Source organism: Canis lupus, chromosome 21 (assembly GCF_048164855.1).
Source record: "Canis lupus baileyi chromosome 21, mCanLup2.hap1, whole genome shotgun sequence".
NCBI classification, from domain to species: Eukaryota; Metazoa; Chordata; class Mammalia; order Carnivora; family Canidae; genus Canis; species Canis lupus.
The window spans coordinates 12,721,495-12,748,428 of record NC_132858.1 but is presented as its reverse complement, the minus strand read 5'-3'; the positions used below and the strand labels follow the sequence as shown (position 1 = coordinate 12,748,428).

Genomic DNA, 26,934 nt, shown 5'->3' with positions numbered 1-26,934 from the left:
GCTGGCGCTGCCACCGAGCCCTGGAACCAGCGGCCTTTGTGAGGTGGCCCTGGGGGTTGGCAGCAGTTCCATCCTTGGGGGGGAGGGGCTGCAGAAGCCCGGGACAGGGACCCGGGTAGGAGATGGTTCTCACCATGCTGGGGGCTCTGTACCCCAGGGCCGGGCTGAGCCTCTTCCTCCTCTACCTCATCCTGGCAGCTGCACTCCTCCACCCCCAGCCACTGAGGTAACTCCGGGAGGGCGGGAGGGAGGGGGGGGGGCCGAGGGTCAGGGGCCCCCAGGGGCTGGGGCCTGGCAGGTGGGGGGCTCTGTTGTGCTGCCTCCCGCTCCCCTCCCCGCAGAGGGGGGCTGGCTGGCACCACGATCCTGGGTGTCGAGGCTCACCAGTCCCCCACCCTGAGCCTTCACAGGGAGGTGGTAGTGGCCTCCAGAGCCAGGGCTGAGCACCCCAACATCTCCCACAGGCCTCAGCAATCTGTTCCTGAAGAATTATCAGCTCCTCTGGAACTCTCGCAGCCACTTTCCGGCCTGGTGGATGGTAGGATCTCAGCCCTGCCCGGGGCCCTGATGGGGACACGTGCCCTAGGGGAGGGCGCCCACGACCAGCCCCGGGGTCTTGTCATCCCAAACGGCACCGTTCTGGGGTGACCTCGGCCGATTCCCCCAGCCACCCACACCCTCTTCTCTCCCTAGACTATGGGGTTCGACCCAAGCACCCCTGGCCACGAGGCCCTCGCCCCCTCCTCTCCCGGGCCCAGCAGCGCAAGCGGGACGGGCCAGACATGGCTGAGTATTACTACGACGCACACCTGTGACGGGAGCCCCTTATAAAGCTATTCTGTGCAGCAAAGGCTTGGGCTTTCCTGGCACAGACACCAGCGGGGGGCGGGGGCCAGGGGGCACGAGACACACCCACTGCGGTCCAGACAGGAAATGGCACTTTAATAGTTGTGGCCAGGGTGGCAGGACCAAGCTGGGGCTACGGCCAAAGCAGCCAAGAGGCCCTGGCTGGCCCGGGCCAGTCGAGAAGCCTCCTTTTCCTGCCGGGACGGGGCCCTGCCGCAGCTTTCTTCTTCCCTGGCGAGGTCCCACCCGTGCCAGGGGCCAGCGTGACGGCCACCCGGAGGCCACACAAGTGACAGAGCTGGGAACAGGGACCGCACCCCCACCTGCTGCGAAGTCCTGGGGAGGTGGCTGGGCTCAGCCTGAGCTCAGGGCCTCCGGCTGGGGTTGGGAGCTGGGGGTGGGGTGGGCACTGGCGGGCGGCACGGGCTTCGTCAAAGTAGGAGCCTTTGCCAGAAAGCCGGAGGCCCAGCAGGGGAAGTGAGGCCCAGGACGCGACAACAGGGCCCTCTGCTCCTGCAGTGGACATCCTTCCTGGCCAGAGGCCTGACACCCCTCAGCCCAGCAACCCCCCAATCCCCAGGCAGCCTGCTCTGTCTTCCATAGATGAATCTAGTCCCATATATTACAATAAACTGCATTTGCCTCTCCCCATAAACCCCGCCCTCCCCCACCCTCGGCCAGAGGCCCCCACTTCCCCATCCTCTGGTGGTGACGGGTGCCCCTCCTCAAGCGGTGCTGTGTCCTGTCAGCAGCCAGCTGTCCTGGCCGCGGGCCCGAGGGCCCGGGGGATGTAGAGGGCCGGGCAGCGCTGCTACTCCAGGTAGATGTCTTCCGTGGGGCACGTGTACTCCACGAACTGCTTGTAGAACTGCTGGAAAGCTCTCCTAGGAAGCAGGCAGACACACGTGACGGGAAGAACGGGCTCTCCACCCAAGGCTTTTACACTGGAGCCTCAGGGTCCCTGGGTAGGGCTCAGGGTCCCCCCAACCGAGCTGCTTGGCTCTGTTCTCTACACACTGTGCCTCCCGGGGAAGACTTCAGTCGAAGGAAGGGCCCAACCACCAAAACGTTTAGGGGCTCCTCCAGACCCCGCAGCCCTGACACCAGGCCACGAGGCGTGGAGAGCTGTGAGGAGGACTAGGGTGCACTCCAGGGCTGGGTGCTCGGCAGGACACACACACGGACATACCCCACGGATTCTGCGAGGGCTTTGGTGGATTCCTCGGACACAAAGACATGGCAGGCAAACCGGTGGTCAGCGGGGTGCTTGGTGATGAACCCAAAGTACCTGCGGGAGGGCAGCCGTCTGTGTGAGGGCGGGACGAGGGTCCAGACCCCTCCAGGCATACCCGCAGACCCGCACCCTACCGTAATGGCTCCGGGCCGCCCCCCTAGGCCTCACTCTCTGTCCCCTCCCACTTACTTGTTGTTCTTTGGATGGTATCCACAGAAAGAGATGTTTTTCAACTGGAAAAAGTGGCTACATTTATTCCCCTACGGGAGGGAGAAGAGAGGCAGGGCATCATCAGCCCGCAGGGGCCACGGGTGGGAGATCTGGTGGCGGGGCTGGGGGCCGGGGCCAGGGCGGTCACCTTGGCCTCCTGGGAATCATCAGCCTTGACGCCGATCTTCACGCCCCGCACGCTGATCTCCAGGACGCAGCTGGATGGCGGGTTAAAGTGCACGGTGAGCCGGCGGGTGGTGGCGATCTGGGGGGTAGGGACAGGAATCAGGCGCTGGGCGACCCTCTCCCCGGAAGAGGAGGGGGACTGGGCTGGGGGTGGGCGCCCCTCCAAGGGGACAGGGAACAGGCACCTTTTGCATAGCGGCACAGAGCACGTCGTTGCCCTTGTGGTAGGGGACCTGGACCGAGCCCAAGAACTTCACCCGGAACTGGTCCACCCAGTCACTGTTTTTGGTCAGGGCTGGAAGGCAAGCGCGAAGTGAGGAGTGGAAGTGCCAGCGGAGGGGCCACCAACCCCAGATGTCCCAACTTGGCTGGGCCTAATGTCATCTCTGCGAGGGCCCTTCCTGACGGTGTGAAGTCTCCTGGCAGCAAGTCAGGGAAGGGCAGACGGGGGCCCGATGGCGAGGAGGGGAAGGACACTACCTGCCATATGTTCAGGCTCCTTGGTGACCTCGATGGCATAGTAGGCAGGAAAGACGCCCCGGGCGCCCGTGCGCATGTTGTAGGCTTCGTACCAGTAGTCCTCGGCCTGGAGCTCCACCAGCAGGGGGTCGTCCACCTCCAGCTCAAGTTCGTCTTCGTGTCGAGGCACAAACCTGTCCCCCACCAAGGGCACGTGAGGAATTCAGCACCAGGGCCTCCCGAGCCATCTGCTCGCCACGCTGCTCTGAGGTCAGGTGGCCACAACAGCAGCACTAGTTCAATAAACCCCCTCGAAGTCTCCCGAGCCTGTGATAACGTTAGTTCCTGGGTGAGAGTAAGATCACACAGATGTGCACCTGCCACTGAGCTGGCGGGCTAAGGGAGGAAGTGCCCACAGCCACTCAGGGGAACCAGAGGTAACCGGGAGGGAGCACTTCCCCGGGAGGGAGGTGAGGAGTGTGCCTTGGTGTGGTCGGGCATCATCTCTGCTGGGTGCCCTCTGGGGCTCCGGCCCCCAGCCACACTACGTGCTCCATCCCGGACCCTGGCAACGCAGGAAAGGCCACACTGCACTGACCCATCCCCTCCCATCACCCTGCTCTGAGTTCCACCACGATGGATGCCATCCCCCTGGAGCCAAGTGGAGGGAGGAATGCCAGTGCTGGGGGCTGCGTCCAGGCCACGCAGAGATGGCAGGGGCATGGGGGTGGGGGCAGGTGGCCCCAGTGTTGCCTGGGCACCCCAACCCTGCTGCTCTTACCTGAATATGGCCCGGTGTGTCTGCTCCTGCTCCTCCCCGTTGATGACACAGGAGAAGAGCCCGAAGGACTCCGCACCTGTACGAGGGGGGTGAGCTGGAGAAGAACCGTCCCACTTCCGGCTGAGGTTGCGGTGGGGGGCAGTAGCAAGTGCTCAGTCCCGATGCCCTGAGGTAGGCGGGCCAGGCCACCTTCCAGGGACACCCTCGGTCTGGCTCTCCCTCATCCCAGGTCCCCTACCGCGCCTGCTGCAGACTCACTGGAGGAGCGAGAGCGGCCACTCATGAAGACGTTCAGGAACTTCTTGGAGAAGTGGACGTCGGGCTCGTCGGGCGTGGAGTCCTCGGAGAGGCAGGCTGAGGGCCGTGGCCGGGGGGCCTCCTCGTATTCCTCCCCGATGGCCGACTCATAGGGTGACGAGGCAGAGGCGCAGTTGTCATAGACGGTGGCCGAGTCGCTCTCGTCGCTGTAGTCCCCGAAGCACGGCCGCAGGCTCACCAGCTCCAGCTGTGCGTGCTCATCCACCACCAGCGTGTACTTGACCGAGTCGTAGGACAGGGCGCTGGTGTCCGAGCTCAGCGAGGCCCGTGGAGGTGGCGGCGGCTCCCCAAGGCTCCCCCGCCACCCTCCGCCCGGCGGCTCGGCCCGCTCCGGGGACGACAAGCAGTCGAAGCCCTCGTCCTCCTCGCTGATGGAGGGGTGCGGCCGCCCCGCGGTGGAGGGGTAGGTGGCAGGGTCTGGATCGGAGCTGACGGACATACGGCTCTCGGCCGGCGGCAGGAAGGCGGAGGTGGGCTCCGCAGGGTCCGGGGGCCTCTGCACCGGTGTCAGGTAGATCTCCTCGGTGGCCTCTAGCCGCACGTCCGCCTGATAGTGGATGCGATCTCGATGCGAGTGGCCGCGGCTACTCGGCGGGGCGGCGGGGGGGCCGCCGGGAGGGGCCATCTGCGTGGCGGTGCTGCGGCGGCAAGGGCTGTCGGTGGAGGTGCCTCGGTCCTTGGTGGTGGTGGGGCTGCTCGGGGGCGGCAGCTCATCGCTCAGGCAGATGTGCTCATGTGGAGGCGTCTGCTCCCCTGGAGAGCAGGCAGGTCAGTGCTAAAGGCAGGTGGACTCGTCCCTGACTCCCAGGCCACCTGCCCCCTCCACTCAGCATGTGGGACACAGAAACCAGGGGAAGGCTCCGGGGCCAGTGCTCTCACTCCCACCCCAGCTGACTTCAGATGGGCCTGCTCCAGGCTATGGGACGGGCAGTTTACCTCAACTCGGCAAGATGGAGAGATTGCCCAGGTTTGCTCTCTGCAGGGGAAACTGAGTCAGGGCAGGTAGAGGTCCGGGTAAGGGAAGGAAGACTTACCGGTCTTCAGGGGTGATGATGACCGAGACACCCGATCCTGCCAACTGTGCTTCTTGCCCAGAGAATTATTATTCAGTGTGTCCTGTGCAGAAAACAAAAGGCCCTTGTGACAGAAGCAGTCAACAGTGCCCGGCACAGGGAGGCCCTGGCCCTGCCCCCATCAGGCCATCCCTAGGGCGTTTGCTGCACCCCCCGCCACACACACACATACACACTGGCCAAGGGCCTCACCCCCAACCCTCTTCAAACAGGCAGGAGGGGTGGCAAGTCATGGCCCTCCTGGCCAGACCTGCTGGCTCTGGGAAGCTGGCCAACCCTTGGGGAGATGCTCTTATCAGCCTCAGCAAAGGTGCTGATGGCCAATATGTGTGCTGGGGAGGGGGGAGGAGTGAGGGAGAAGCAAGAGCCATCTGGGGACAGAGCCAGACCCCCAGTCCCAGACATGGAGGCTTTCCGTGGTAGATGCTCACTTCCAGCCAAGTCCTGGAACTCAGGAAGCTATGATCTAGGGAAGGGGCAGGGACATTCTAGGAAAAGTTGAAAAAAGGGCAAGGAAGGGTCTCCTAGCAGGTGGCCTGGGGGACCGGGATGAATCATCCACATGATGAATCAATAACATGGTTCCCCCACCCCTCCAGGAGCACATGACTGAGAAATGACAGATGTAGTTGTCAGCGGCCTGCCTTCCTGGATCTCTCGGGCTGCCCACCCCACGCGGTTGGTGTCCTGGGTCCCCTCTCCACCATGCCTCCAGGCAAGGCTCCCACACACACTATTTAGGCCCCCTCCCCTGGGAACACTCATAGGCTCTCACATGCAGGAGTTTGGCTGCCAGAATCCACCCCAGAGACTTGTGGGAAAGGGGCCAATCCTCTCCCTGCAGCCCCTGCACCCTTCACCCGCAGCCCCACCTCCCGAGCCCCTCGTCTGTACCTCTCTTGACTGGGCCTGGAAGACAAAGGGCCACAGCCGGCTCTCCCCCACCCTATTCAACCCTCCTTGGCATCCAGCCACCCAGCCCAGGGGCCCTGGGCCCCCAACTCGGCCAGGCAGCTCCACCTCCCTTGTCTCTCCCCTGCCTCCGGGAACTCCCAGCTGCCCACATCTCACTCTGGCGGCGGCCTCCGAGGTCCCCATCTCCTCCTCTTACCAACCCTCCATGACCTCCCCCCGCCCGCAAGGACCACTTCAGGTGCTCTCCTCTTGGGGCCCCACACCCCTGGGGGAAACCGCGCCCCAGCCTGAGGCCCGAGCTCCAAACTCCTGCAACTAGCCCTCAAAGGCCTGCCCTGTGCTCCCGAGCCCCCTGCTCGCCTACTACCCAGGTCCCCCCACTGTCCGTCCCGTCCCTTCACCCCTTCAGCCTCCCCGAGGCTCCAAAGCCCGTCGGCCCGCCCCGGCCGCTCGCAGGGCAGATCCCACCCGCCCGCCTGGGGTCCCGCGCGCCCGGCAGGCCCCTCTCCCGCGGCCCCTCGCGCCTCCCCGACGTGCTCCCCGCCCCCGCGCCGCCCCGGGGCGCCGCCCCTCCAGCCCCGCCCCGCGCCGCTCGCCTCACCTGAGACCGCGGCACCTGCGGGAAGAGGTTGAGCGTGGTGGGCCGCTTGGGCCGGTACGTGTCCCCGCCGCCCTGGCCCTGGCCCTGGCCCTGGCCCTGGCCCTGGCCCTGGCCGCGGGGCGCCGGCTCCTGGCGGGGCTCGGCCTCGGGCGGCCCCGCTCCCGGCCGCCGCGCCGCGCGCTCCTCCTCCTCGTCGTCGTCGTCCTCGGCGCCGGGAGTGTCGCCCGCCGCGTCGATCAGGTCCATCTGCAGCATCTCGGCCTGCAGCCGGCTCCCCGCGCCGCCGCCGCCCCCAGACAGCAGCCCGGCGCGCGGGGGCTGCGCGGCGCGGGCGGAGGGGCGTCAGGGGGCGGGGCCGCGCCGGGGGCGGGGCGGGGCGGGGCGGGGGCGGGGCCGAGGCCGCCGCGCACCGCCCCCCGCGCGGGCGAGTCCATTCCGCCGCCGCCGGGGGGGCCGGGAGGGCGCGGGGGGCCCGGCGGGGGGGGGCGCGAGGACGCGCGGGACCAATCCGCGGGCGCCTTCGGTAGGCCGCAGCGCCCCCTCCCGCGGTGCCCCCCTCCGACTCTCGGCACCCTCCGGTTCCCTTGGCAACGGCCGGTGACCTCACCGGGGTTGTAAGCCGAGCCCAGAGTGAGGTCACCGCTGTTGCCATGGGGACGCAGGGTCGCCTAGGAGTTCGGGCCCCACAAGGGATGGAGGGAGGGCGGCGGGGCGAACAGGAGCAGCGAAGCGCGGCCGGAAGAGGGGTGCTGGGGGGAGGGGCACCCGCCCCGCGGAGGGTCCTCCGACCTGAGGTGCGCCCTCGGGCCGTCCCAAACCTCCGTAATTCCCGTCTAGTTTCCGCTCTGCCTCTGACTCCCCGGCACCCTGGACAGATCCCGGGCCTCCAATTCCCTCCCAGCTCCCTGCCTCCCCGCTTCCCGGGGCGGTGAGCGCTCGCCGGCAGGAGCGTGTGAAAGCCCCCCCCCGCCCCCCGAGCTTGTCTGAGGCCCACAGGGTACCCCTCTGGCTAGTACTGCCGCCGGGACCCCGCTGGTTGCAGGGACCAGCCCTTCCCAAACTCTGCTGGTGCACGTGGGATGAAAGGGTGCGGGATTCCCAAACAGGTGTGCGGCCTTACAGAAGCTAGTCAGCGCCCTGGGACCATTCCCCACCCTTGCTGGCTGGGCCAGAGCAGGGAGGATTGGGGGCGGGGGGGGGGGGGGATTGCAGCGTTATCCCCACCCCTTGGTTTCCTCTTGCCTGGCAGGGCTTATAGGATCTCTGTAACAGGCAGCAGGGGGTCACCCAGAGACAGGCACCCCACCCCACCTCACACTGCAGCTCTCCTTTGCGGACTGATACCATGTCTGCGGTGGCCACACTCCCTCCAGGGGGCTCCCAGGAGCTCCGGGCTCTGCAATCTGGCCTGGTGCTTTGCCTCCCATTTCCTGGCCAGTGGCCCCTTCTTCCAAGAAGACACAGGGGGATCCCTATCCGACCCGAGCTACCTAGATGCTGAGGACCTCCTGGCAGGACTCACAACTTAGGGAACAGAGAGCCATTTGTCCTATGACAAAGCCAGAGGCCGAAAGCAGTGGCAACACCGCGTTAACCCTCCAGAGGAGCCTTTAGAACGGAGGCCCAGGGAGGGTCTGCGGGGCGGTCTGCGGGGCGACGTGGTGTGGTTTGGTGCAATGGCAGCTGAGGGAGTGCCTTGGCTCTTTATTGCCATCCCAAAGCACTGCAGATTCCACCCGCCTCCACCCTGCTCTGCCTCAGGCCCTCTGCCAAGGCCCTCTGGGAAGGGTTGAGGGTAGTCCTGGATCCTTTAACCCTGGCCCTAATGGCTACCGCCCTACATCTGAAGACCTCCTGCCCTCTCCCTTCTTGTGAGCAGTTGAGGGAACTGCCTCTTGCCTTAGCGCCTGGCAAAAAATACCAAAACATCCTGGTCGAGCACCCAAGATGTGTCAAGCGTTATACTGGGATGTGTTTCCTGGATGTCATTTCATTTAATGAGGACGCCATACAGACTCTGAAAGCCCTTTTGTAGATCTGGGGATGCCTTCACTCGTGTCCCGAGCCACCCTGCCCCCCGCACCCCCCAGGGCTCCTGAGAGCCCGCTCTTACCCGCAAGGACAGAGTATCTTTGCACTGCAGACTGATGCCACACTCCTCGGTGATCTCTGAGAGGTCTTCATCCTCAAACTCCTCCAAGCTGATGTCATGGGTGAGCCTGGTGAGGACAGGAAGCCAAAGTTACCAACCCAGGAGGACTATTTAGCCCACTGAAGTCTCCTAGTACTTCTTCCAAGGGGAAGGCCCCTTGAAGGCAGGTCACAGCCCCCAGAGGGAGGGAAAGGGGGAGGTTCCAGGTTACTTCAGCTCCTCCCGGCTGGGAGCTCTCCATTCTGTTGCCAACCAGGAGGCAGTGCCTAGAAGGCCCAGCTGGTCAGAGCCTCGGCTTTGCCAGAGAAGTGCCTCCCAGGGTCAAGGCAGGTGCTGAGGCCAGTTCACCCACGGAGAATGCAGAGTTGAGAAGGGACTCCAAGGGATGCCTGGAGCAGGGGGTTCCCTCATGCAATCCCTGCAGCGACAAAACCCTGAGATGCTGGCAGAGGCCCCTCCCCAGCCTCAGGAGAGTGCTCCATGCCCCCAGCCCAGGAAGGCCAATGCCTCATAAGCCCTGGGAGCAAGTGAAGGGAAATCTGGTGTCAATGTGGCGAGTTTCAGCCTGTTCCACCAGACTACACCTCCATTCTGTGTTCTCTGTTTCACCTCTTCAACCACAAAATCACTTGCCCAGCGCACGGACCCTGAACAGAAGGTTGCGGAGGGGTTGAAGAAGACCCGGGGTTGGGGCTAGGGGTGTCATGAGTTCAGGAGACAGACCAAAGCACATCAACACAACTCTAACTGGCTGTGCTAGAACCCTCTCTGCCCCAGCCCCTGGGCCAGCCCTGTGCCCCCACCCTACTGCAGCAACTGTCTGCTTGTCCCCTATACCTGGCTCACCCCCAGCCCTGGGCACTCCACCTGGTTTGGTGTGGGTGGGACATTTAGGAGAATTCTGTTGGGGAAGTTGGGGCAAATTCTGAGCCTTTTCCCAAACATGAATAGGAGACTGAGGCACAGAACAACGGAGACCCAGGAGTCCAAGGTCACCCAGGATAGGTGGTGGCCCAACCCCCGGGGAGCTTAGGAGGCCCACACTCACGGCCTCTTGCCTCAGTCAGACCAAACAGAGCCCCAGAGCTCCATGGAGCTGCCCCCCAAGTGACCCCCCTCCCCCACCGACCCCTATGCCCCCTACCAGCGCTCCCACTGATCCTCCAACCAGCTGTCATTGTCTGGGCTGGAATCCATCTTCAGCACCAGCTTCATGGAGAGCCCTGCCCGGCTGGGGGGCTGCAGGGCCCCAGGGCCACCCTCTCATGCCCAGAAGGGTTGGGAGGCCAGGGCTCAGGGCAGGGCTGGGGCCTCGGGCCTCCACCGCCTGGGCCTGCCTTTCCGCGTCCTGCCCGCTGCAGAAGCCCCGGGAGCTCATTAAAAATAGATGGGCCGGGAGGAGAGGCAGGGCCGCCGCGACCGCGACCCGGGCCCCAGCCCCAGCACTTCCCAGCCCAGCCCTCGGCTGCAGGCCGCTTCCCTCCCAGCCCGGCTGTGGCTGTGGCGCTGAAGCCACCGTGTCGTTGCCACCTCCCCCTCGGGATCGGGTTACTGCAATCGATGCCACTGGCTCCACCTGCCCTTCCAATGCCCCTGTGGGGGCTGCGGTGGCCCCCCTCCCTGGCCCAGGCTTGTAAGCAGATGGCAGAAATCTGGGATGTCTCCCCCCAAAAGCCAGCCCTGATCTGCTTTAAAGGGCCAGCGCCACATTCAGGGTGCCTGGTGGGAAGGTGGGGGGGCTTCGGAAATTCTCCAGGGCTGGACGCCCCCACCCACACGGCCGCGCGCGCTCTGCCCTCACACCTCCTGGGGAGGCTTCTGTGGGCCCAGGCGGCGGCGGAAGAGCAGTGGTGGGTGACCACGCCAGGGGTAGCGGGATGCAGGACCCTCCCCTCCCCAGAGCCGGCACAGCCAGGGCGAGGGGTGGGTGGCCCAGGTGCGGACCCCTCAGGCCAGGGCTGGAAGGCCAAGGCTTTTGTCCCCGCCGAGTGCCAGCCACAGAAGCTCAGCGCCAGCGGGATCCGACCAGGACCAGGGAGCTGCACAGACCAGGTGCTCCTTGAGGCCGCTTCTGACCTGGAGCCCGGGGCCTGGCAGCCTCCGGCTGGGGAAGGTGCGGTGTGGAAGCGGGGGCAGGCGGGGGGCGGGGGGCGGGTGGTGGCGCTGGGCCGGCCCAGAAGCCAGAGCGGCCCAGCTGCCTGACCAGTGCCGCACAGCATCTCGGGCCCGGGGAGGAGAATCGGGCCCCACGGAAGTGGTCACTACACCCCGGCTGCCTGGACAGGGTCTCCGCCGGCACCAGAGAGCCGCAGGGCCACTGGCATCCCACCCGGAGGTGCCCTCTGGTGCCCCCTACTCTGCCACTAGTCCTTGCACACCTCCTCTTCCTCCTCTTCCTCTGCCGGTCCAGCCCAGCTCCTGCCTCCGCAGCCCCAGGCCTCCCCGATGGCCCGCTCAGCTCCGTGTCCCCACGCCGGAAGCACCCCACCCATCCACCATCAGGCAAAGCTGCCAGAAACAACACCCTTCTGCCTCCCACTCCAAACTCCCTAAGGTTCCCTGCTAGTGGCAGACTCCTTGGCCTGGCATTCAAGGCCTCCAGCTGTGTGTGACGGCCTGCCCCTCCTGCACCCGCCTCCCCGGCTGTCCAGTGTTCCGTTGGGGCACCTGGCAGGCTGCTCAACCCAGGCTTGCTGGAAGAAGGCCTGGTTAAGCCCACTCCTCCAGAAAGCCCTCCTGGCTTCCCTGTGCCAGTGCCTTACAGCCCTGGCAACACTCCCCGGTCCCCATCATTCCGGCCTTGGGTGTCACCATCTGCATGGATGCAAGGCAGTGCGGTGGGACAGACAGGCCCGGGCCTCCATCAGACACCCCATCAAGATACCAAGCCGCTCCAAAGGTGGATGGGGCTCCCGTCACCCGCCCTTGTACCCAGCGGGTGATGCGTGCATGTCCCCACCCTCCCAGCTCCACGTGGACTGTATGCTCCTGGAGGCTAGAGCTGGTGAGATCGTCTTGCACACACGAGGCACGCGGTACACGCCTGCTAGACGTTTGTCAGGGGACATCCTTAGCGTGTCGACCTGCTCCTCTCAAACCGAGGTGTTCAGGGCAGGCCTGCATGCAGGGGAGCTTTCTCCGCTCATCTCTACGCGCTCCGCAGTGCCCCGCATCCCACGTCCCAGGATGGCAGGGGTGGGGGCAGGTGGGGACAGCTGTAGCCTCTTCGCAGCTAAGGGCATCGAGGTTAACCGGGCAGTGGGGGGAAAGCGCGGAGCTGGGCTGCAAAGCCTGCACTGGTTTCCAGATCCAGCGGGGTGGGTGAAGGCACTTTCTTTTAACTGACTTTTTTTCTCATAAGTGAGGCAGGATGGCACGAGTTGCGGGTTCAAATCCTGACTCCTTCACTGAGGAGGAGCGGCCTCTCCATCTCCTAAGCAGCTGCCTCGCCCCGGCCGCCAACCTCTCCATGCTCTGCATCTCCTTCAATCCTCACTACAATCTGGCGAGACGGTCTTGTTTTGCCCATTTTCCAGATGAGGAACCCTAAGGCTCAGACGGCAGCTGCCATGGGTCTGTGGCTCCCCTATATATAACATGAGGCGACCTACACCTGCCCACCCACCTCGAGGGCGCCTCGGGGATTAACAGGGTGGGCCGGTTGTGAACTGCAGAGTGCTGTGAGGGGGTCACGGCCAAGGAACAAGGGGATGGACTGGTCAAGCGGTCCCCTTTGCAAGTCACCCCCCAACCCGCCCTGGCTCTGCCCTGAGCTCCTGTTTCTCTAGGCACTGGATGTTCTGGGTCTGGGGGGGGGGGGTGGAGCGGGAGGGAGGCTTGTTGGGGGGAAAGTTTCATAGACCATGGGGCCCTCTAGGCTCAAGGAAGGCAAGTGCAGGTAGGAAGGGAGGAGGGAGGAAAAGCTGGAGGGGAGGAGGGAGAGAGGTCCTCTTCTGATCCCACAGGCCCACCTGTGCCCCGAGACTGGAGCCCTGAGCACCGGGAGGCCACCTCAAGCTGAGTCACGCCGCCTGTGCAGGTCGGCATCCCTGACCTCCAGATCGGGAGGCCTCAGCGGCTTCGCCTTCAGAGGCAGCCTGTCCGTCCGTCAGACCTGCCTGCCCGCTCGGGTCTCATCCGTGTTAACATTTGGTGGCTCTGTGTCGTGTGTCTACTCTCCTGAGACCTCCCTCACCTTTGGGGTCTATTTGAGACCCCCTCTCCCTGCATGAACCTTCGGGAGCCCCAGTCCTTCCTTCTGGCCAGGCTGGCTCCTCCCGGCGCTCTGAACACGCTGCCCCCGCCCACCGCCCCGTGCTCCCCACCTCTTCCTGCCACGAGCTCTCCAAAATAAATACGCCTTCATGCTCTCATGCTTATTACGTGTCCTCTTCCCTTCCACATGCTGTCACGTCTCCCTGCTGTCCCCGGGCCACCGACGGCAGCCCAGCCCTCTCCAATCTGCCGTTTCAGCCCCGGAGCGGGCTGAGTTAGGAGTGTGTGCAAAGTAAGGGTTAAGTGGCGAAGTGCTGAGGCTTTAGCTGAGCAAGGCCAAACCTGAGCCAGGCATTTGGCTGTCCAGAGGCCGCTCTGGCCTTCCCGTTCCCGGCTCTCTGGGAGGGAGGTAAGGAGGCCAGCTGAGTGACCTTGGGTCCTGGCCGTGGTGCCCCACGGGCCCCTCTCATGACAGAGAGCATCTGGGGTTCAAGTGTCCAGCTTGTCCCTCTGCCACCCTGAGAGTGCCGAGCAAAGAGGTGGCTCCCATGGGTTCTCCGCTAGGCCAGGCTCCCCATTTCCCTCTGGCCCCACTACAGGACGTCCTCCCTTGGGCAGCCAACAGCAACACCTAACACGCAAATCTGGTTTGGTCACCCCCGCCCAGCTCAGAATCCTAAGAGTAGCTCCCCCTGGCCCTGAGGGAAATTCCCTGTGGCCTGAAGGCTCAGTAGGCCCTCCGCTACCCTGGGGTGTCATCGCCCCCCTGCCCTGCCTACCCCCCTCCAGCTCTCTCGGCTCCAGCCCCACGGCTCTCCCAAAGCCTTCCATGACTTCCCTGCCCAGGCCAGACAGCCCTGCTACGGGCTCTCTTCGGCCCACCTGCTGGTGTTTCTGGATCACTGTGATTGTACCTCTGGGTTCTGCGACCAGTGAGGGCTCCCAGTAGAGGCCGTGGGGCCATGTCTGTCTTGATCAACGTGGTGCCTGGTAGGTACTTCATAAATGCTGACAGAATGAACCACTGGTCTTTCTAGATTTTCCCCGTGGAATTCTCTAGGTCAGCTGCCCTTCCAGCCCCACCCGTGTCAGAACCTGGGGTAGAACGTACAGAGGCCTGGGAAGCTGGTGCCGGTGGGGACCAGGGTCGCCGGGGTTGGGGGAGCCCTCAGACCTCCCTCTGCATCCAGCCCTCAGCTCTGAGTGGACGCTGGGTCAGGCCAGGGCGATCCCTCCAGTCTCTACCTCTCCTTCCCTGGCCGTGTCCACACTGGAGTCCTTGCTGGTGAAAAACGGAGTCCAAGCCCGGAAACAAGTCCTGAGGGCCCATCCCTACTTGGGGTTATAATGGGTCTGGTGTGTTGAAAGCGCTCGGAGCTGTGGGATCCAGTGATTTTGGTTTTTGAAAAGCTGCCCTGAGAAAACAATCCCACGTGGGGAACCTTTATGCACAACGTCGCGTCTTCCACGTAACCACAGACGACACAGAACAACCAAACAGCTCAGCGTGGGGCTGGCCGGCCGGGCTGTGCAGGGACGGAAGGTTACAGGGTCTCTCTGGCGACAGGATGCGGCCTGGGCGCGAACACGTGAGGGGGCAACTCGCCGATGGAGCAATCGCGGGCCCGTGGGTGGAATCGCGTGCAGGACGCCGTGGGCTCTGGGGAGATCTGCCTCCTCTGCTGCCCGAGAACCTGGCAGGACAGGTCGTACCAGCCTGGCGCAAGGCTGCCACTGGGCCCGGGCTGCTGGCCTGGCGTGGGCTCTCCTGAGGGCCGGGCCCTCGCTGTCCCCTGGGCAACGACTCCCAACCCTGGTTCTGATCATGCACAGGGCCCGAGCCGGGGGACCCCCCGGGAACCACCACCCCCAGATACCCAAGGCAGGAAGGAGGGCGGAAGGCGCAGGAGTGAAGCACTGTGCTGGCAGCTCCCTGGGCCACAGTGGGCAGGCCCACGTCGGGGCTGCTGGAGACTTTGTCAATGAAAATACAAGAGGGGGGCCGGGGACAGAGATCACATCCTAGAATGGGTAAGAGCCCCTAAGCAGGGCTGGTGGCGGTGACCCCATTTTGTAGGATCCATGGTGCGGGGAGCCCAAGCCAAGAACCCTGAGACCGACTTCAAGGCTCAGACATCAAAGAGGTGGTGGTGGTGGGGGGGCACCCTGCCGTGGCCCTGTCCCAGCAAGTGAGGCAGGTCAACGCCGCGCCCCCACACTGGGGGTTCGCTGGGTTGGGGGGCTGCCCAGAGCCTAGGGTGGGGGAGGGCAGCTCCAGCAGCAATAGCTTTGCAGTCACCCGGCGGAAACGGGGCTGCTGGAACCTGCGGCCGGCTCCCTGCTCTCTGCTGCCCCCTGGGTAGGAATGTTCTGAGGCCCCAGTGGGGCTCTCTAAGCTGGGCCGCCCCGCATCTGTGGTCTGGCCCCACCCTCTCCAGGCGCCCCAGGCGCCTCCCCCAATGCCCTGCCCCGAACGCTCCAGTGGGTCCCCAGGGAAGGGTCACCCTCTGCAAACTCAGGAGGTCTCCTCCTAATTTTGCCTCCGTGCCCACCAAGCCTCTCATGGCCCACAGGGTGTCCCATCCCCAAGGGGCCCAGCACCCGGACCCCTGGCGCCCCAACCCCTCAGGGCACATACCTCAGCAAGTGGGTGAAGCCAGCCCCCCAGTCTTCCTCCTGTCCCCTCCTGCCCCCCCCCCCCGCCAGGTCCCAGGCAGGAGGGCCCAGCGACCCTCCTGAGACAGCCATCCAGGGCTGCCCTTCCTGCTGAAGCCCTGCCGCCTCCGACGGGGCGGGGCCCTGGGCCTCTGACCGCCCCTGCTGGCCGCTCTGGCCAGCCCTCGTCTGTCTGTCCATGTCCCCTCTACACGGCCACCTGCATGATGGTCGGGCAGTGCCTGCGCCTGCGGAGCAGCTGACCAGGGAGGCCGCCAAAGTGCAAAGTCAAGTGAGCAAAGGAACAGCCACGTGTGTACCGTCCTGGGGGGAGAATGAGGAGCTCTCTGCGCCCCCCTCGGTGGCCACAGCTCCATCCGCAAGGCAGCAGGGCGACGTAAAAGCCACACCATCCGGCAGCCAGGAGGCCCAGGGTCTGCCACTCGCCATCTCCTGCGCCCCCCTCAGTAAACGGGGAGGGGTGGCGGGGAGGAGGAGGTTTCTGAGGTCCCCTCATCCACGGCTCTCCTCCCACGTGTCCAGGGCGGGCTGCCCGCTGGACTGCCCATGGGCACCCGGCGTCGCCCCACAGGCACCGTCCCACTGTCCCTCCCCTTTATCCCACCTACCCAGCTCAGTGTATGCGTTGGGTACGTTTCTAAAGTCTCTTTTCTGGAGTTTTCCTTACAATGAACAGGTATCACTTGAGTTTTAAATTCGCTTGTCTAATTTTGGAAGTTACAGAAGTGACCTATGCTCCTTGCAGAAGTAAGATGTCAAATGATCATAGAAGTGCGTAAAATAAGTGAAATCCCTCCCCCGATACCACATCTGGAGGTAACTGCAGGTAACTGGATGGAGCATTTCTACAATCAGAAGGGGGAGCAAAGAAGGAACACCTGTCTATTTAAACCAACCAGCAGCAAACAAATGCTCCCTCTCCGGCTTCCACGTCCACCCCGTGCTTACTCCCTGCACACCACCCCCCGCTATTCCAGAGCTCCCCCTTTTCAGGGTGGCCCTGAAGCCAGACTGCCTGCATTCAGACCCCACCTCTGCCACCCTAGCCTCTGTCTGCCTCCGTTTCTTCATCTGCAAAGTGGGGATAATAGTAACGCTCTGTTTATACAGCCCTGGTGAGGATGCTCTTGCGTAGAAAGCCCTTGGGAGGGTGCTGGGCAAAGTGAGCGCCTCCCCGGGGCCAGCGTCCCCCCCACCCCCTTATCCTCTGACAACACGCACTGTTATGCTCTGAGCTCCAGGAGGACAGCGCACAACTGATCCTTCATAATAACCCAGTACAGCATTACTGAGCGCCTACTCTGTGCCGGGCACTGGGCAGGCCGAAGTCTAGGGACTGCCTCCTATGCCTTCTGGAAGCTGACAGCAGTGCTGGGGGCACACACACAGTAACAACCACAGCCCTGCGTGAACGCAGCTCTCCGCAGCCCTTGAAACACTCAACACGTGTCCCATCCAAGTCCCAGGACCGTCCTGAGCAGGAGCCAACAGTCTTGGGGCACACAGCTAAGGAGGCTGAGCCAGCCTGCACACCCAGGCCAGTCGGATCCATGACCACGAGAGAGCGGCAACACCCAGGGTTATCCCGAGCTGGGTGAGGGGCCAGGCGAGGCAGGACAAGGGAAAGGTCAGCGGGGGCTGCTGGAGTAGGCAGGGTAGGCCACGTGGGGCTGGAGACACTGCCCTTATTATTTCCAGAAGCTGCCCTTGTCCCCACGGCCAGGCCATGGTGTCCTGGAGGGCTGGCCCACGCCTTGGCCGTGGCGCACTGCTGTTCTCGCCCACCTGGCCCAGAGTGCATACTCACTGGCTGGCGTCCACCTCATCAGTCCCTCTCACTAAAGCATCCAGGATAACCTGCCTGCCAGGGGAGGGCACTGTCACCTGGGGGTCTGGAAGCAGGTGGAGGGAGGCAAAGCTGTCCTCCGGGCCACAGACAGGGCCTGGCGACCGAGTGGACTGAACACCCAGAGACGGCCCGAGGCTCTGACTTCTGCGGGGTCCTCAGGCAAACCACTGCCTGCTGAACCTCGATCTTGTCATCTATAAAATGGGCAGACCGACCCCCACGGCCATGAGGGTAAACGAGCCTGCCCCTGGGAAAGCTCCGAGCAGTGATGAGCTATATAAATGCTCACCAGCATGGAGGGCAGACACTTGTTGAGCACCGACTTGATGCACACGAAGGAATCAATATTAGCTCACCTGTCAGATGGGACTGTCAGGTCGCTCAGCTAGCAAGTGGTGGAGCTCGAATTTGAACCCAGGTCCCTCTCAGCTGTTCCACTGCAGAGGGGCCTCCCAGCAGGAAGGCAATATTTGCCTCTTGGCAGCTTGGCCAGGGGAAACTGGTCTCAGACCTCAGCCTCATTATTCAAGAGGCACCAATCACAAAGGCCCCGGCCCTGGAGCCCTCACACTTGGCCTCCTCCATCTGGTCCCCTCCCTCTGGTCTTCCCAGCTTCTCAGCTCAGGGCCTCAAGGGAAGTTTCTACTGCTGCTGATGCCATTAGAGATCCTCAGGGGTTCCTACCCACCTGAGGGCCAGGGAGCCAGCAACCCCTTGGTCAGAGAGGGGCTGGCGCCAGAGCCCAGCTGGGGCCCGGCTGGGGTGGGGGGCCCAGGAGAGGGGAAGGCGCCGGCTCATTAGATGGAGAAACAATGGGGTACGTCTAGGCCTCCTCCTAGGCTCTGGAGCAGTTACACTGTCTTCTTCCTCCTCTCCAAATGGGGCCAGGATTATGGTGGAGGGATATCCATCCCTTGCCCACAACACCCACTGCCCACTTCCCTAAAATCCACCTCCCAATTGCCTAATAGCAGATAACCGGCAGAGAGGGGGGAGAAAGGGAGCTCAGACCACGGTCCTGGGGACCTGCTCCAGCAGGGAAACCTTCCACCCAGTGTCCTTGGCTACTCCTGGGCTGTCCAAACCAGACTCCCTCAACCAAAGCTGGGCGTAGTGTCTCCTGAATGGGTCGGAGCCTTCCGTGCCTGCACACACCTGACCAGGTCAGTGCTTGCCCACCCAAGTCCACAGGGGTCCTGACCATGCCAGTCCTGGGAGTTAGGCCCCTCTGACCAGACAGGGCTGGGGGAGGGGCCCACGACTTCCTCCTTCCGGCACCAAGGTTGTCAGTTGCCCCAAGAAACTGGGAGCCACGAGGCACCCCATCCCCGCACCCATGTCTATTCAGAATCCTGTGGACTGGGCAGAAGCAGAGCATTAGCCTGCCTGCCTCCTCCGCTGTCTCAATCCGGACCCCAGGCCCTGCCGCAGTCCCAAAGTGGGGGAGAAGGCGGCCTCTGCGCCCCCCCCTCCAGTTCCCTCTAGAATCTCCTAGCCTGGGGCATGGAATGGCGGAGGGAGCCGCACCGTTGGCTCTGCAGCGGCTATCCGGCGGGACGGGGGGCTGAGGGGGTTTCTGGGGACCCTGCCCAGGGAGGAGACCCCCTCCCCGCGCAGCCCCTGCGTTCCCCAGGTCGGTGTGTGCGTGTTGGGGGCGGGGGGCGGCGGGGGCCGGCGCAGATTACCCGGGCCGAAGGGCGGGGCGCGGCGGCCGGGGACTCTCACCTGAAATTGGGCGGCGACGCGATGTGCAGCCCCAGGAACGGGGAGGCGGCAGGCGGGGACGCGGCCCCCCCGCCCAGGCCGCCGCTCTCTCGCTCCGCCATTCCCCGGCACAGCCCTGGCCATCCGGGCGGAGCGCGGCGCAGAGGCGGCGGCGGCGAAGGCGGCGGCGGCGGAGGGGACGGAGGCGGGCGCGCGGAGAGGCCGCCGCCGCCGCGGGGCTCGGGCTGGGGCGGGCGCGGCGGGCGCACCTGCGCAGGGCAGGGCGCGGCTCCGGACCGCGCGCCGCTCCCGGGACTGGCGCGAGCGCCGCCGCGCGTCCCCGGGCCCTCGCCGGGGTCTCGTGCGCCCCGCCCCGGCCCCGCCCCGGCCCCGCCCCGGCCCCGCCCCGGCCCCGCCCCGGCGCTCTCCGAGGTGCTGAAGCGGCGGCCCCCGCGGCCCCCGCGCCCACGCGGATCCCTCCGCCCTCCTCCCCCTCCCGCAAAGCCCTCGCGCGGTGCGGGCTCTGCGCCCTCGGGGGGGCCTGGCGCCCGGGCATGAGGGAGCTAATGGCGGGACCCGGTCCCCTGGGCCCTAGTGGCCCCCAGCAGCAGACAAAGAAGGCGGGCAGGACCGGAGGGCCATGGAGGAAGGAGGAGGAAGGCGACATGGTGTCGGCGTGGGCTCCCAGGGCAAGCCGGGGTTGGAGTCAGGTGGTGTGAAGTCACAGCCTGGCTTCCCAAGTGAATAGGTGGTGTGGCCTTGCATTAGTGACTTCACGGATCCTAAGTTTTCTCATCTGTGAAATGAGGACAGTAATGGTCCCTCTCGTGGTTGTGAGGATGAAAAGTAATACAAATATGTTGTCACCGGCGGCAGGGAATACCCCACCTCTGCCTAGAACCCAGGTCTCACCCAGTCCTGTCCCCTTGAGGAGACCCTCTCATGGACTCTCCCTAGAAGATTTTCTCTCTAAAGATTGACCCAGTTATTAATGGGGAACTGAACCTTTCTCTAGGCTTCTCTGTTTCTCCTCCCTCACACCAGGACTTTCCCAGATTTCTCTCAATTGCATTTCCTGCAGAGAACTTCTCATTTGCACCCACAGACACCCCATAGCTGGTTTCCCACATTCTAAGAGTAGGAGCCACTTTTCCTCCTGCTGCCATGGTTGACTTCTTGGGATTCTTCTTATGGTTTTTCTGTTCCTTCCAGCACCTCTACCCCTGCTAGTTTGGGGCCACAGTTCCTTTCTGGTCTCTCCCCTACGAGGGCTAAGCCTGTGAGTTCTTTTACAGAACACAGACTGCTGGACACTCAAACTGCTGGCAAGGCTAGGGCCCCAGCTTTGGTGGGTCAAGAGCCTCTGACCAAACCTCACTGGTCTCTCTGGCCTCCTGAGAACTGCGGAGGCTCTGTCCTTACTTCTTTCCGAAGAAGGGGCAAACTGTTTCACAGCTTGTGGGATCCTATTTGCAAATCTGGACTGCCTACTGGTCACACCACTCCCTTTTCCTTCAATGTAGCACCCAGAAAGGAGCTGCAGTCACGTGCCCTGCAGGAAACAACTCCCCACCTCCAGCCCCAAGAACATCCCATTACCTACTGCCAAAGGCTCTTCTCCCTGCCTGTGGGCCCAGAGGAGTGGCCACTTTACCTTTCTTGCTATCTTGGCTCAGCCTCCTTTCACTAGGACCAAACAGTAGCCACCTTCTGCTCAGATGCCTGGCTTTTGCTTCCAGGAAGTGGTCTTGGCCTAGAGGTTAATAATTGTTGCTTAAGAGTGTGTGCTTGCCTCAGCTGGGAGCATCTTCAGGTCAGGAGTGTGTGTGTAAGACAACTTCATTCTCCAGAATCTTCTGCTGGAGAACAAAGCTATTGTAGCTCCTGAGGCCAAGCCAAAGTCACATTAGAGAGAAGCCAGGAGAAGGGAGGGGGGACGGGCAGGTCCAGGTCTTGGTGGGAAGGAGCTTCAAAGCAGATCTAAGAATGAAATGAATCCCAAGCTCCTCCCGTTTCCCCCTTTCTCATTCTGTGCAGGGCATTTTGTGTATCCTTGGGCCCTCTCTGAGCCCCTGCCCACACGAAGTTGGGGTGTGGTGTATTAACAAAAGTCTTTCTGTGGCCCAAGGCTAGAGACCATCATAGAAAAGCCCACATATGCTGCAGAGAGAGGCCGCTCTCTGGCCAGATGGCATGAGGCAAAGCCAGCATCCAGGCCCTGGGCCTGGCTGCGGGCAGATCTCAACCACCCAGCCAGAGTCCGTGCTTGCCGCCTGCATCCCCTGCACACCACACGGTGCTTAAGTGGCTGAATCAAGATAAAGGATGGATTGAGGGCCTGGAGAGAGCCCTGCTGCCACTGACTGATCCTCAGCCCTGGAACTTTAGGTGGCCTGAGAGGCAGAGGCACTGCAGGATAGCACTCGGGAACCTCATCTTAGGCCTGGAGTACTCTGTACCATTCTGGCTGACTGACTCCCCAACTCTGGCCAAGCTCTGGAGCTGCCACTAGTCTGCTCTGGTTGCTCCCAGAGGTCTCCTGCTTCCTCCATCTCTACCCATCCCTCTCCTCCCTGCCAACTCTGAGGAGGGGTGAGAAGCTCGGCCTTACTGACCCCTGGTTCCCAGACCTCCCACAAGATTGATGACAACACAGCTTTGCTCAGACAGGATCAGATGTTTATGAAACAAGTGAATATTCACAAACTGTGGGAGAAACACACCTTCCCAGTAATAAGAAAATCTCTGTATAAAGTGCATTTTGCCTGCGACCATCTCTTCCCCATGCTGGCCCTTGGATCAGGATTTGGGTCAATGCTCTATGGCAGCCCCGAGGACACCTGGGCCAGAAGAGGGGAGGCATGAAGCAATCGTGGAGCTCTGGGCCACGGGATGCACTGTCCTCTTGCCCTGCCCCATCCCAGAGTAGACCCCTCTATTCCACTGGGAATGGGCCAGCTTGCCAGGGATGGTGAAGTAGGGGGAGGTGGTCCTGCCAACTTGTACCTCAGGGAAGTGGGCCATCATCTAATAGGCAGGAAAAGGGAATCATCCTTGTATTTGAAGGTGCTGCTAAACAAATACTGACTCTGGCCCCAAGCCTTCTGGCAATCGCAATTCCTCAAAATAGCCCTTCCAGACTCATTCTACTCCCCTTCTGGCAACAGACCCCAATTCTCTTTCCTCCTGGCTGGAACTAAGGGAACAGAGAAGACCCCAACCATCCCACTGCTCTGAGTATATACCATCACCTGTGCCCTGCTTCCCCCACAATATTGTGGGACATTTTTAGTGAGGGTGACATACATACAACAGTTGGACTCTAAAGGCAGCTCTCTGGCTGAGAAAACCTGAGGACATCTCAGGAAGAAGCCTGTCAATGTGCTGGACAGCTGTAGGAGACAGAGGCCTGACCCCAGGGTTCTGGTCTGAGGACAGAGGAGGACAATGAAGGACAGGGCAGGGGCCAAGGGAGTTAACAGCTATGAGGCTGGGAAAGGTCACAGGGGAGGTAGAGAGGAAAAGGCCCAGAGGCCAGCTTAGTGTTACATGTGAGGACAAAAATTCAAAGAGGAATTAGCCTCTCAGTTACGCACACATCTGTACACACACACACACACACACACTCTTTGTGGCTCAAGTGCAGGCCACAGGGTGGAAGGAAGACTTGCTCTAGCTGACCATACAGTCCTTTTCATTATGTCTTTCTCAACACAGGCGTTCAACAGTGGGAGGACTGAGGTGGGAGGCCAGGCCACTCCTGGAATGCAAGGCCTTGGCTTCTCTGGGTCAAACCTCCCACCTGCTGCTTCTGGAAGGGTTGGCGGGCTGGGTGAGATCTCTACTTAGACATTTCCCTACTGTCCCTGGCAGTTCCCACCCAAGTCTGTCTGCCAGGGTCCTGGTATCCAGCTATTGGGAGAGCTGACACAGCAGCTTGGATGCTGACCAGTCCCAGGCAGGCCCCAGAAGCCTACAGACCACAGGACAGAATGGCTTTCCTGGCTGAGTGTCAGCTGACCTCAATGGCAGCACTATGGTGTGGCCAGGGGAGCCAGGGGGCTTTCTACCACCAGGAACCTGGCTTCTTCCTAGTGGAGGCACTGAGTCTCCACAGTTTGCACTGAGGCTGGCTCTCAGCTTCTGAGGAAGGAACAGTAAAAGCTGGGATTCAGTTCCTAACTTTAGGTTTTCAGTCCCAGAAAGGTAGATGCACTTTTTAGGCTAGCGTCTACAGTACTGTGTATATGGCACACTAGTCAGGTATTGGGGTGTACCTCCCTATGATGGTGGTAAGTTTTCAGATCTGTTTATAGCCTCATGTTCAGTCCCAGATGCCTGAGGAGGGGTCTGGAGGACCCAGTGGCAGGAGATTTTAAAATCAGAAAGAAGCCAGACCTGGTGACTGTGTCTGGACAGCATGTGTCTCCTCCAGCCTGCCCAGCCTCCAGGGTCTAAAGCAGGACCTCAGCAGGGCTCCAGCCGCTAGAATCCCACGCTCTGGACAAGAGCCAGCAATGTTGCCCTCCTGCTCCTCAGTCTGATGCGATGAGAGAGGGAAGGAGGGGGGCTCAGGGTCAGAGTAGGGTGGAGCAGATGCCAGAAACCCAGTGAGGGTCCTACTACTCTTCGATTCAGACAAGGCAGCTAGTCACAGGGACAGGTTTGGCTGAAAGTCACTGCCATGACCTCTAGCCTGGTGTCTGGAGGCTGAGGTGAGCTGCTACATGTGTCCCTCCAGCCCAAACAGTGTTCAGAATCACAAGAGTGTAAACAGATGCATGCACACGCAAACAGGCACACCACTTCTTCCTCCGCACACGCGTACACACATGCACACATGTTCGCTCAGTCTCTGTCGATGACCAGCTTTCCTGCAGGCTGCACTCTGCTGCCATGGTGGCTGTTCGGGCTCCCAGGCTTTGCTCACGGAGCTACAGTGCTGCAGCTGAAAGAGAAAAACAAGTGCAAACAGAAGCATTCAGAAGGCTGCTTGGTTGCCGAGGGACACAAACTCCTCTGGCTGCTTCCCTGGGGACACTCAGGCTGAAAACTAGGAAGAGCCTCATGTGAACTGCACCAGCCACAGCACCTGGGGAGCCAGCGGGGGCCTGAACACAGTCCCTCTGAGGCAGTGACACAGGACAGGCTGTTCCCTGCACACCTTCTGAGCCTCCTGGCGCCAGGCCTCAGGGCAGGAGAGGAGGGAGAGGAGGCCATACACCAGACTCACCTGGGGCCCTGGGTGATACTCCCTGATAGGACAAGGGCAGTTTTCAAATCAAGACATAGTGGCCAGAGACACTCAGAAAACAAATGAAAGAAGCCAGCTGGGACGTGAAGATGAAGGCAATGACTGAGTTTAGAATCAGCAGGTGAGCAAATGTCCACATACAGAAAAAAGAACCCTGGCACTGTGTGAGAAGATGGGGGGGGGGGGGAGCAGTCACGGAGACACAAGGAGAAGTCATTTTAAATATTTATAACATCCTGAATTTGGGGCAGAGGGAAGAAATGGCTCGTGTCTGATAACAAAGGACAGGGTAAGCCAGTCATAATGCTGGGTTGCCTGTTTAAAAAGGTCTAGTGTCTCTGAGAGTGTACAGACATGTGGAGTTTCATTTAAGGTTTGTGCAGTTTAAATTATGGTGAGGCAGATAATAATAAGGCTCAGTATACTTTGTGGGTCAGGCACTATACACTTGTGTTATGGCTGACTTGTGTCCCTCCCTCGCCAAATTTGTATGTTGAAGGCCACATAATGTGACTGGATTTGGAGAAAGGGTTTTTAATGAGGTAATTAAGTTAAAATGAAGTGATTAGGGTAGGCCCCAATCCCATATGACTGGTAGCCTTATAAGAAGAGATTATGACACAGGCACACACAGAAGACCATGTGGGAATATAGGAAGAAGGCAGCCATCTATAAGCCAAGAAGGTCTCAGAGGAGACCAACCTGCCAGCACCTTGATCTCAGATGTTGAACTCCCAGAATTGTGAGAGCATAAATTCCTGTTGCTGAAATTCCCCCAGTCTGTGACACCTTGTTATGGCTGCCCTAGCAAACTAATACAGCTTGTGATTCTGTTAATCTTGAAGATAAGGCCTCTATTTTTACAGATGAGAAAACAGGAGGTAGAGAGGATAAGTTGCCCAGGATGACAGCATCAAAAGTGGCAAAGCCAAGTCAGGAAACCCAGGTCTGACACCAACACCCAGATTTTTACCATTAAGTAATCTATCATAGCATTGCTCATCAAGACTTACAGAATAGAAAAGGAAACTCAATGTGGTGGCACGAAGACCAAAACACATCTGAGCAACATAAATGGAGGGTAAATGCTCTGAAGAGTCAAAGACACTGGAGTTACAGATTCAGACAGTGTTCTGACACATGCAACCCTTTAAAGACAAATGTGAAATTTGAAGATTTTATCCAGATTATACTAAGTTATCTAGAAGCTAGGTAAAATAAGGAGCAAATGTAAGAGCGGGTACCGGAATGGGTCAGTACAGTCTCGTTCTTTAAAATACCTATTATTTTCAGTAATTGTTTCCTTTAGGCTTGTACCATAATAACTTAGCCATGTTTTTCCTATAAATAAATATTTTAGTTTCTTTTCTTTTCTTTCTTTTTTTTTTTTTTTTAAGATTTATTTGAGAGAGAGAGCACAAGCTGAGGGGTTGGGGCAGAGGGAGAGGGAGAAGTAGACTCCCCGCTGAGCAGGGAGTCTGATGTGGGGCTTGTTCCCAGGACCCTAAGATTACAACCTAAGCTGAAGGCAGATGCTAATCTACTGAGCCACCTGGGCGCCCCAATGTATTAGTTTTTAATACATTCTATACACACACACACACACACACGTTATTTGAAACATGCTGTGATATATATTTTACCCACAGGTCTCTCTCTCTGGCCCCTTTTAAGCCAGAGCTGACTTTTCTTCTGAAACTGAAAATTTCAGTATTGGAGAGCATCCCATAACAGGTCCCCTTACCGAATACCTGTATTTATCATGTTTTCTTTTTTTAAGATTTATTTATTTATTCATAGAGATGCAGAGGGAGAGAGAGAGAGGCAGAGACACAGGCAGAGGGAGACGCAGGCTCCATGCAGAGAGCCCGACATGGGACTCGATCCCGGGACTCCAGGATCATGCCCTGGGCTGCAGGCGGCGCTAAACCGCTGCGCCACCCGGGCTGCCCTATCATGTTTTCTCCACCTTTAGGGATGAGGGAAGATAAAGAACACATAAAAATTCTTTAGAACACAGAGTATTACTCTGGGGTTCTTGAACTCTTTCGTGGTCCAAGGATAGGTTGAGGGGGCAATCCATGAGGACCTTGAAGTTCTGTGTACATTTTTCTGTATGTGTGAATAGCTACAACTTCCTGGGGAGGGCTCCACCCTTTATCAGACTCTCCAAAGCATGGGCAACCCCAACAAAGTTTGAGAACCAATACCTAGATATGGCTGGAAAAAATGTATTATGAAATGAATTTCACTTGTTGCAGAAAGGGTTTTTAATGAGGTAATTAAGTTAAAATGAGGTGATTAGGGTAGGCCCCAATCCCATATGACTGGTAGCCTTATAAGAAGAGGTTACTAGGTTACTAGGAATTTAAAATTTTACTTGTGGCATGCATTGTACGTCTGACAGGACTGAGGTAGAATTCAAAGCAATGAAACCTTTATACCTGGGGAAAGAGAAAGC

The 26,934-nt window shown here is 60.8% G+C and overlaps 3 protein-coding genes and 1 long non-coding RNA gene across 8 annotated transcripts in view; 2 read left to right on the top strand and 2 right to left on the bottom strand.

Moving 5' to 3' along the window:
• The first annotated feature begins 60 nt into the window (after nt 1-60).
• Nucleotides 61-850, top strand: FREY1 (Frey regulator of sperm-oocyte fusion 1). The gene is made up of 3 exons (XM_072790547.1): nt 61-226; nt 465-538; nt 694-850. The coding sequence occupies exons 1-3, from the start codon at nt 123-125 to the stop codon at nt 813-815; spliced, it is 300 nt and encodes a 99-aa protein (XP_072646648.1). The 5' UTR covers nt 61-122; the 3' UTR covers nt 816-850.
• Nucleotides 851-921: 71 nt separating this feature from the next.
• MAPK8IP1 (mitogen-activated protein kinase 8 interacting protein 1) lies at nt 922-19,397 on the bottom strand. 3 transcript variants are annotated; one of them, XM_072790542.1, is made up of 12 exons: nt 19,241-19,397; nt 8,737-8,842; nt 6,624-6,941; nt 5,069-5,150; nt 3,975-4,787; nt 3,717-3,792; nt 2,957-3,129; nt 2,662-2,771; nt 2,439-2,555; nt 2,270-2,340; nt 2,036-2,134; nt 922-1,730 (listed from the first exon to the last, which is right to left on the bottom strand). In XM_072790542.1, exons 1-12 carry the CDS (start codon nt 19,339-19,341, stop codon nt 1,658-1,660), a joined length of 2,139 nt encoding a protein of 712 aa, XP_072646643.1. In that variant the 5' UTR covers nt 19,342-19,397; the 3' UTR covers nt 922-1,657. The 3 variants fall into 3 exon arrangements, with proteins under 3 accessions (XP_072646643.1, XP_072646645.1, XP_072646646.1); XM_072790544.1 differs by lacking the exon at nt 19,241-19,397 and adding an exon at nt 9,920-10,398; XM_072790545.1 differs by lacking the exons at nt 6,624-6,941; nt 8,737-8,842; nt 19,241-19,397 and adding an exon at nt 6,002-6,220.
• Nucleotides 7,214-13,146, top strand: LOC140612689 (uncharacterized). Of its 2 annotated transcripts, none has more exons than XR_012013853.1 (4): nt 7,214-7,417; nt 8,767-8,938; nt 12,137-12,348; nt 12,741-13,146. It is a non-coding gene; the product is annotated as an uncharacterized lncRNA (long non-coding RNA). The 2 variants fall into 2 exon arrangements; XR_012013854.1 differs by lacking the exon at nt 7,214-7,417 and adding an exon at nt 7,424-7,729.
• A 2,479-nt stretch (nt 19,398-21,876) lies between the features above and the next one.
• CRY2 (cryptochrome circadian regulator 2) overlaps nt 21,877-26,934 on the bottom strand; it is a 35,312-nt gene continuing 30,254 nt past the window's right edge. For both annotated transcript variants that reach the window (XM_072790540.1, XM_072790541.1), the window contains one exon: nt 21,877-24,167. The gene's annotated coding sequence lies outside the window, so the exon portion shown is untranslated. The remainder of the gene's footprint in view (nt 24,168-26,934) is intronic.

Excerpts from the sequence above, each read along its gene's own strand:
- FREY1 (XM_072790547.1), top strand. The coding sequence starts at position 123 with ATGGTTCTCACCATGCTGGGGGCTCTGTACCCCAGGGCCGGGCTGAGC. Across the intron at positions 227-464 it reads CTCCACCCCCAGCCACTGAG|GCCTCAGCAATCTGTTCCTG; the intron begins GTAACTCCGGGA and ends CATCTCCCACAG. Across the intron at positions 539-693 it reads ACTTTCCGGCCTGGTGGATG|ACTATGGGGTTCGACCCAAG; the intron begins GTAGGATCTCAG and ends TTCTCTCCCTAG.
- MAPK8IP1 (XM_072790542.1), bottom strand. The coding sequence starts at position 19,341 with ATGGCGGAGCGAGAGAGCGGCGGCCTGGGCGGGGGGGCCGCGTCCCCG. Across the intron at positions 5,151-6,623 it reads CGCAGGTGCCGCGGTCTCAG|GACACACTGAATAATAATTC; the intron begins GTGAGGCGAGCG and ends TTTTCTGCACAG. Across the intron at positions 2,556-2,661 it reads TCTGTGCCGCTATGCAAAAG|ATCGCCACCACCCGCCGGCT; the intron begins GTGCCTGTTCCC and ends CCTACCCCCCAG.